At 44.2% G+C, this 9422-nt stretch overlaps 1 protein-coding gene across 1 annotated transcript in view; it reads left to right on the top strand.

The window, feature by feature from the left end:
* The window catches only part of Ugdh (UDP-glucose 6-dehydrogenase), a 34506-nt gene extending 27704 nt beyond the window's left edge, over positions 1-6802 (top strand). Inside the window, exons 7-11 of the mRNA XM_050149632.1 lie at positions 1383-1519; positions 2919-3052; positions 3453-3544; positions 3656-3766; positions 5980-6802. Coding sequence (XP_050005589.1) covers positions 1383-1519; positions 2919-3052; positions 3453-3544; positions 3656-3766; positions 5980-6087 — 582 coding nt within the window. The 3' untranslated portion in view covers positions 6088-6802. The remainder of the gene's footprint in view (positions 1-1382; positions 1520-2918; positions 3053-3452; positions 3545-3655; positions 3767-5979) is intronic.
* Positions 6803-9422: the final 2620 nt, after the last annotated feature.

Genomic DNA, 9422 nt, shown 5'->3' with positions numbered 1-9422 from the left:
CAGTGCCCCTACTTTTGGAATTCCCACTGTGTTGTGCAATGGAGACACCTGCCTCGTTCTGGGCCATCGAGAGGTACAGTGGGAATGAGAGCATGACTACAGACTCCCCACGCCACAGCACACTCCTCAGAAATAACGTCCAATGCAGAGATCCATGATGTGGCTCCTGCGGTGGCACAGTATCGACCACACTATCCCGGGCCCAGAGGCTACTGCGTTCCTCTTTCTCACTTCAAAGCACTCCTTGCCCGCACCACTGTTGGTGCCACTGGGGGTATCCACATCCATCGCTGCCTTCATTTTAGAAATACACGCACATTGTAATATTTAAAGTGGTTTGCATCTATGGGTGCTTTCTCCCTCTTTCAAATTCACAGAGCTAAAATGGGAACCCCTTCCTGGCTTATCAAATGCTTGTTTTTTCTGGGTACTCTTTGCATGCAGAACACCGTTTACCCCTCATCACTAACGTTATCCCCCATTTTTAGATGAGAGAAGATATTTTGAGAATGACAGATTTGCCTAAAGTGCCAGCCAGGATATGCACCATTCCCAATGGTTTCCTGAATCCATAATCTTCAGATTTCAGCAGTAGCTATGGGAGTGAGTCTGTAGACAGACTCATTTTCTGTGTATTTCACTCACATCTTGCCATCCAATTAAGATGAAGCCCTGATTCCCGACACTTTGGGCTCCTTTCCAAGCTGCCAAGACTTGAGACCGTTCCTGAAAGCTTTTGAAAAGCCCAGCCCCCCCCCCCCACTTCATCAGCAACTTAACCTAGCAGATGTTGGATGCTCTGAGATGCTCTGACTCAGGGCATTTGGTTAAAACGCTTGTCCAGTACTTGTGTTGTCACGGTTTGTGCAGAGGCAGCTCTCCCTCTGTGTGGTGTCTGTTCCTGTCTTCTCATGGTGAGCCTTGGTGGATGGTGAGTGAGTTGGTGAGCTTGCAGCATTTGGTGAGTGCTTGGAGAGCTGACTGCTCACCACCTTGTCCCTTCTGGGGACCTGAAGAAGCGGGGTGAAGGTGCCTTATTTTGGCTGGCTTTGTGGCTGGATCTCACATGCCTTCAGAATTCAAGTCTAGCTGTGTTCCTGGAGTCTTTTCATCTACCCGAGCGTCACTCACAGCCTACCAAGCCAAATGAAAATGAACATTTTCAGAAAGGCTCTAAGGAAGGGGACTAGTGGATTAAAGGCAGGTGCCACCAAATCTGGCAATTGGATTTTTAATTTTCAGATTTAAATCTGAATTAAGAGTGTTGAGTAAACTTTGCTGTAATATGTGAACCATATATTTGTATAGCAGCATTTACTAGAACACCATGTGCGTATCCTAGATGACACTTTTGTAAGCTAACATTGTATATTTACATATGATTTCAGGTCATAGACATGAATGACTACCAGAGGAGGAGGTTTGCCTCGAGGATCATAGACAGCTTGTTTAATACAGTAACTGATAAGAAGATAGCCATCTTGGGGTTTGCATTCAAAAAGGACACTGGCGATACCAGGTATCAGTTCTTTTTGTTGTTGTTGTTGTTCCTAAGATTCGTTTATTTTATGTGCATTGGTTTTTTGCCTGTGTGTATGTCTATGTGATGATGTCAGATCCTCTGGAGCTGGAGTTACCAACAGTTGTGATCTGCCATGTGGGTACTGGGAATTGAACCTCAGTCCTCTGGGAGAGCAGCCAGTGCTCTTAACTGCTAAGCCATCTCTCCAGCCCTAGGTATTAGTTCTTTAAAACATTAAAAGTGTTTTTGGCCAGGCAGTGGTGGCACAGGCCTTTAATCCCAGCACTTGGGAGGCAGAAGCAGGTGGATCTCTGTGAGTTTGAGGCCAGCCTGGTCTAGAAGAGCTAATTCCAGGACAGGCTACAAAGCTACAAAGACACCCTGTCTCGAGGGGAAAAAAGGTTTTTTTTTGTTTTTGTTTTTTTTTTTCAATTTTACCTATGCTTAGTGACTCAGGGTATTAATCTCAGGAGGCATAGGTAGAGACGAGCAGATCTCTGTGAGTTGGAGGCCAGCCTGGCCTATATAATAGCAAGTCCAGGCCAGCCAGGGTTACACGGCGAGAAGTGTGTACATGTGTGCACAAGCCATGGTATTCGTGTGGCAATCAGAGGACAACTTGGAGCAGCCAAGTCTCTCCCTTTTTACCTGCTAATTTATTTCACTGGCCCTCTTTAAAGTGGGTAAAGGCACTTGCTTCTAAGCCTGATGGAACTAGAACTAACCAAAGAATAACATTTCAAACCTTTTGAGAGAGTATGGGAATCTTTCATCTTATCCTGATCTTCCAATTGATAGGAAAGAATTGAAGTACATATGACTATACATATGTGTATATGTGTGTTTTCTATAGTATTTTATTCTCTTTATATAACGATGCCAGAAGAGGTCTGTTAACAAGGTGCCTCACTAAGCGGAAGAAGGTCTGTGTATCTCGTGTGTGTGTGTGTTAACCTGTCCTGGTGGTGCACGACTTTAATCTCAGCCTTTTAGGAGGTAGAGGTAGGTAGATCTCTGTGAGTTTAAGGCCAGGCTCATCTACAAAGTGAGTTCCAGGACACCCAGAGCTACAAAGAGAAATCCTGTCTTGAAAAAATACTCAAAAAAAAAAAAAGAGTCTATATCCTCAACAGTTTAGCTTAACTAGAACTTCTCCATATCTTAAATTTCCTGATATTCTGATATTAGAATATGTCATTTAGCTGGGTACTGGTGGTGGCGTCTGCCTTTAATCCCAGCACTCTGGACGCAGAGGCAAGTAGATCTCTAAATTTGAGGCTAGCCTGCTCTACAAAGGGAGTTCCAGGACATCTCGAGCCACACAGAGAAACTATTTGTCAAACAAAACAAACCAAACGACTGTGTCATTTAAAGCAATGACTGGTCTCTCCTGCAGAGAGTCCTCCAGTATCTACATTAGCAAGTATCTGATGGACGAAGGCGCACACCTCCATATATACGACCCCAAAGTCCCCAGGGAACAGATCGTCGTGGATCTGTCTCATCCAGGCGTGTCGGCGGATGACCAAGGTAGGACTGTTCTCTAACCATTTTGAGGATAAACCCACACAACTGTTTTCCTTTGGAACCTTCAGTGGTTGCATTTTCTTTCGCTATCACGGTTGGCTCTGTATGCAGCCTAATTTCTCAAAAATTACACTCTTAGGTATTATGTTCTCAGCTTTGATCTGAAGTCACCACTGGTGTTTCAATCCAGCAATTTTTGCAGGGGTCAGGGATGTATATAGCTCAGTGGTATTTCATAAAGCCCAGAGAGTCCCAGGAAATACATCTGGAGAAAGTTTGAGGTGCTCCTGGTTCCCCATTATTCACTTCTGTCAGACACTCTTTCTTCAGGGCTAGTGTTCCGTGCGTAACTTCAGACACCTTGTTTCCCATCTCTCTTTTGGGCATTGTCGCTGTTTTCTAGTGTCCAGACTGGTGACCATTTCCAAGGATCCATATGAAGCGTGTGACGGTGCCCACGCCCTTGTTATCTGCACCGAATGGGACATGTTTAAGGTGAAGTCTCAGAAATTACATTAAGAAAAATCCTAGGCACATTCCAGTATCAGCGTTGGTTGAATTGTGTCCACATGGTGTTCTAGTTCTGCATTTGGTGTGTCTTCACAGGAACTGGATTATGAACGGATTCACAAAAAAATGCTGAAACCAGCTTTTATCTTTGATGGGCGACGTGTCCTGGATGGGCTTCACAATGAGCTGCAGACCATTGGCTTCCAGGTAATCAGGATTCTGGGCTGGTCTTCAGAGGACAGCCCTATGGAGTCGGTTCTCTCCTCCCTTCTTTATATCCGTCCCCCAGGGCTTCTGGCTTGGATAGGGAGCACCTTTTCCCTCTGAGTCATTTCAATGGCCTGGTCTTTTATAAACACATTGTATGGGTTCTAGAATTGCCATATTTTCTAAGTTAGCAGTAAGATAACTGGGCAAGAGGTCTTCTCTGGGAAGTCCTGATTTCTTTGGTGACCATTCGTTTACTCCTTCCGTATTTGACATAAAGTTGAGTTCCTTTACTTAGCAGCTAAGAGGGCCTCAGGTGCCTGTCATACAGAAACAGCATGTGCCCTAGCTCACCTCATACCGTGAGTCAAGTAAGAAGACACTAGTTACATTGTCCTCATACCCCAGGGAAGACATGGGTGGGTTGCCACTGAGAAAATGCTTCACTGTGGCAGCAACACTGTCCTCGTGTGAGCATAGCCAGTATCCACCTCACCCGGTACCCAGGCCCATCAGCTGGTTCATCCTGTACCTTTCCTGGGCTGAGAGATCTGAAGGGAGAGCTCGGGCTTTGTGAGGCAGCCAGCCCTCTTTGGTGGAGCTCGGGAAAGCTGACTGAAGCTGCCCAGAGCCGTGCCTCTGTGTGTTCTCAGGCTACTGACAAGTTACTTTCTATCTCCTGCAGCAATGTGGGCTTGGAGTGGAGGCTCCAGCAGGGTCAGTTAGGGAGGATTAAAAAGTTGCTGAAGGAGAGCTGTCGACAGGAGACACGGGGGACATGTTGAACGGAGGGCCTGTGAGTGCCTCAGCACCAGCATGCAGGCACCAGGATAACTGTGTCTGGTTTCTTTAGCTTCTTATTCACTTGCTGAGGGGCCATGTCTCTGTCATTTGTGAGACACTGGCTTCCAGTAAGAGTTAGTTGCCAACTTTGTTTACTCCTGTCCGACCTTGGGAATTCCTCCATCCTATCTTCCCAAGCGGACAGCAGGCCTGCTCTTCAGAGCTGTCATTTAAAGTCAGGAGTGTTAATTTTTTTGTTTGTTTTCTTCTGAGACAGGGTTTCTCTGTAGGTTTGGAGCCTGTCCTGGAACTCACTTGGTGGTAGACCAGACTGGCCTCGGATTTACAGAGATTGCCTGTCTCTGCCTCCTGAGTGCTGGGATTAAAGGCATGTGCCACCACAGTTTGGCAATAGTGTTATTTTTAATTTTCCTCTTGTTTTATTTTTCTTTTTTGAGATAGGGATGTATCCCTGTCTGCCCTGGAACAGCTCTATAGACCAAGTTGGCCTCAAAATCACAGAGATCTGCCGGCCTCTGCCTCCCAAGTGCTAGGTTACATAGCTGAGTGTTATTTTAAAATGTTATTTCTAGGGCTGGAGAGATGGCTCAGCAGTTAAGAGCATTGCCTGCTCTTCCAAAGGTCCCGAGTTCAATTCCCAGCAACCACATGGTGGTTTACAACCATCTGTGATGAGATTTGGTGCCCTCTTCTGGCCTGCAGGGATATAGGCAGGCAGAGTACTGTGTACATAATAAATAAAATTAAAAAAAAGAAAACAAAATGTTATTTATAAGACATATGTAGCAAGATACATACTTAAAATTATTTTAGCCAGTTGTGGTTTCACTCAGGAGGCAGAGACAGGTGGATCTTGAGGTTGAGGCCAGCGTGGCCTACAGAGTGAGTTCCAGAACAGCCAGGGCTAAAGCGGGTGTGTGTGTGTGTGTGTGTGTGTGTGTGTGTGTGTGTGTGTGTTGTATGGGGCTGGGGAGATGGCTCAGTGATTAAGAGCACTCACCGTTCTCCAAGTCCTGAGTTCAGTTCCTAGCACCCAATGGCAGCTCACGACAGATGCCTTCTGGTGCAGATGTGCACGCAGACAGAATGACTCATAGACATAAAGAAGTGGAGCAGCCATGTCTGTGACGTGATTGCAGGCGTGCTGTTCCCTGCACTCCCGCAGGATGGTCTGTGAGTTAGAGGCCAGTGTTAGATAGCAAGACCCTGTCTCTAAAAACCCAACAAATACAAGCCAGCAAAGGGGGGCGACACTTGATTCTAGAAACACAAAAATAAAGGAGCCGAAGATCTCTCAGCCACTCAGACAACTTGGAAAGTTTTTCTCCTCGTCCTCCCGTCTCTCTCTACACTGTGGAACTCTTACGTACGTGCACTGGGATTAATGGTTCTATTTTTTTTCTCTTCAGATTGAAACAATTGGCAAAAAGGTGTCTTCCAAGAGAATTCCATACACTCCTGGTGAAATTCCGAAGTTTAGTCTTCAGGATCCACCTAACAAGAAACCAAAAGTCTAGATACTGCCATTTTCTGTGATTATTTTGGTACTTCAGGATAGCCGGTGTCTGTCTGATATTAAATGGGAAATGAACTACATGTTTTTAAGGAAATAAAAATATTTTTTTAATCATCAAATTTATACTAGCTATATGGGTGTTAGCATATCTAGGAATTATGAGTCTAGAATAATTTTTACATATTTTTATATTATTGTCCTCTCAGTTATTGGATGGAAAACAATCATGTTAGTTTAAATGTGGTCAATTTTTGTAAAGTAGAAACTTTGAACTCTTTCTAGCATCACAGACTGTCCACAGACTGACTTGAATACCAGGGAAAGGAGGTCTCGTTTTCCTGGGCTTATCACTCAGTGGGGTTTTGAAGCCATGAAATCACTGTGCTACCATGTTTGGGCTGGTCGAGGTTCTCTGTCCTTATTGTTTTAATGTGATATGTCATTAGTGGTTTTAATTGTTTTTGTTTTCCCCAAATGATCACTCTGCAATCCCTTCCCTGTTTAACATGAATAATACTTTCTTTTTGAAAGAGTTTAACCCGAGGAGAAAAATCAGTATTGTGGTCTGTGTTGTCCTTAGCTTCCGCCACTGACTGTTGCTTTTGCAGCCAGAGTCAGAAAGTGTTTGTTACCCTTCTTTTGATTGTTTCTTCTACAATTCTAAGTGCTTCCTTTAACAAAGAAAACCAATAAAATCTCATGTGTAAACTAAAAGATTTTCTAAGTTACACATATCTTTTTTACATGTATTTATTTGGAGGGGAGGTGGGATATGTACAGCCAAACCATGTGTGCAGAGGTCAGAGGACAACTTAGACTGGTCAGTTCTCCCCTTCCGTGTGGGTCCTGGGCTTCGAACTCAGCCATCTCAGCATTTAAAAAAAAAATTGTGTGCTTTCCCATTTACATTTTAAATTTATGTATGTTTCCTTTTTTTTTTTTTTTTGGTTTTTCGAGACAGGGTTTCTCAGTAGTTCTGGAGCCTTTTCTGGAACTAGCTCTTGTAGACCAGGTTGGCCTCAAACTCACAGAGATCTACCTGCCTCTGCCTCCTGAGTGCTGGGTTTAAAGGCGTGCACCACCACCACCTGGCTCATTTTATTTATTTTTATGTGTATGTTCTTCTGCATGTGTGTATATGAAGTGTGTGCCTGGTGCCCAGGGAGGGCAAAAGAAGGCATCAGATCCCTTGGAACTAGAGTTATGGATGGCTGTCAGCCATCATGTGTGTGCTGGATACTGAGCCCAGGTCCTCTCCAAGAGCAGTAAGTGCTTTTAATGGCTGAGACACATCTACAGCCCTGTGTTTGCTGTCTCGTGATGAATTATTTGTAGTGGTTGTTTTCACTTGGACTGATGTCATATTCCCCTTTTATGCTGTGTTCACCAAGAATGTACAAACTGCTAAACAGATCCATGTCCCATTCTTTAGGACTTCTGTGACTGAGTACAAATAGAAACTTGAGGATGTCAGGATGTCAGCCCCTGTTACTGGAGTTATGAATGGTTGTGTGAGCCATAGTGTGGGTGCTGGGAACTGAGGCACATTTGTAACCACTGGGCCACCTCTCCAGCCTTTACTGTTAAGGTTCAGTTGCAATGCTTATAGAATTACCTATACAATAGCCTTGATTTTGCCCCTTGGCCCACAAAAAGCCTAAAAACTATCTGCTATTTGACCTTTGAGAAAAGTTGCAGACCCCGGACTCATGTTGGCTTGAGGACTAACCCTTATTTATAAGACTTCTGAGAATGAGTTTAGGATTAGAGTTTGCTCTAGTCCATATCTGCTTGTCAATAGGATTATAAACTCAAAGATGAGCCGGGTGATGGTGGCATATGCCTTTAATCCCAGCACTTGGGAGGCAGAGGCAGATGGATCTCTGTGAGTAGGAGGCCAGCCTGTTCTGCAGAACAAGTTATATAACAGCCAGGGATGCACAAAGAAACCCTATCTCAAAACAAAAAAAGCAGCAAAAGAAAGCATTAGGTACTCACTCTTTTTTAGTTGCAGGAAGCTTCTGTCCTAGAGTAGAAAAGTAAATAATTATTGCTGAATACAGTTATAGTTCAAAAGGTAGAAAAATTGGAAGTGGAAGAAAATGGGTCAAAGACAGGGAGCCTTGGAAGTCTTCGTTTGTGACGGGAAGAAATACGTGATTCAGCATATAAGTGGGCATAGCAATTTGAGACCCTTTGGCCTTCTACTGTGTAGAATTTAAAAACACATTTTTTAAAAAACAAAGTATGTTCAACATAAAGCCAGCCACACTGAACCTTATAGAAGAGAAAGTGGGAAGTACTCTTGAACGTATTGGCACAGGGAACCACTTCCTAAATAGAACCCCAGTAGCACAGACACTGATAGAAACAATTAATAATGGGACCTCCTGAAACTGAAAAGCTTCTGTAAAGCAAAGGACACAGTCAAAAAGACAAAGCGACAGCCTACAGAATGGAAAAAGATCTTCACTAACCCCCATATCAAACAGAGGTCTGATCTCCAAAATATACAAAGAACTCAAGAAATTGGACACCAAAAGGTCAATACAAAATAAAATACATTCTTAAAAGGTGTTTTTTTGTTGTTTTTGTTTTTGGCTTTTCGAGACAAGGTTTTTCTGTAGCTTTGGAGCCTGTCCTGGAACTTGCTCTGTAGACCAGGCTGGCCTGGAACTCAAAGAGATCCACCTGACTCTGCCTCCCGAGTCCTGAGATTATAGGCGTGTGCCCCCACCTTTAAGAGAGGTTTTCCTGATTCAGCAGTAGCAGAAAAAAAGCCATGGTTTTGAAATGCTGGCTTTCTGGGCCGTGCTGCCCGCGTGAACTCTAGAGCATTTGAGTGGGGTCTGTGAGCAGACTGCTACAACTTGCTTAATGGCAACACAGACTGGCTGTGTGCCTGAAAACGGGGCTGTGAGCATGGCTCTCAGAGGCAGCAAACAGCTCCACCATGCTGGACTGAGTGGGGCAAGCAGGCAGTGCCATATTTTCCTTAGCAATGCGGCTGATTAAGTTCATAAGAAGGACTTAGCATTTTAAGAAGTGCACCTGGACAGCAAAGAATTACAGATACACAATAGGACAGATTTAGACATAAAAGACCTCTAAATGGGTCACAGTCTTGCATAAATGTACATAGGCTTGGGAAAGAGAAGGAAAGAGTACAGAGATTCAAGAAAAGAAGTAAATTTAAAAAAAAAAAGTCTTTTAGCCGGGCGGTGGTGGCGCACGCCTTTAATCCCAGCACTCAGGAGGCAGAGGCAGGTGGATCTCTGTGAGTTCGAGGCCAGCCTGGTCTACAAGAGCTAGTTCCAGGACAGGAACCAAAAGCTA

Source organism: Alexandromys fortis, unplaced genomic scaffold, assembly GCF_014885135.2.
Source record: "Alexandromys fortis isolate MF-2015 unplaced genomic scaffold, M_Fortis_MF-2015_v1.1 scaffold_0, whole genome shotgun sequence".
In the NCBI taxonomy this organism is placed as follows: Eukaryota; Metazoa; Chordata; class Mammalia; order Rodentia; family Cricetidae; genus Alexandromys; species Alexandromys fortis.
This window is presented reverse-complemented; position numbering and strand designations above follow the sequence as displayed.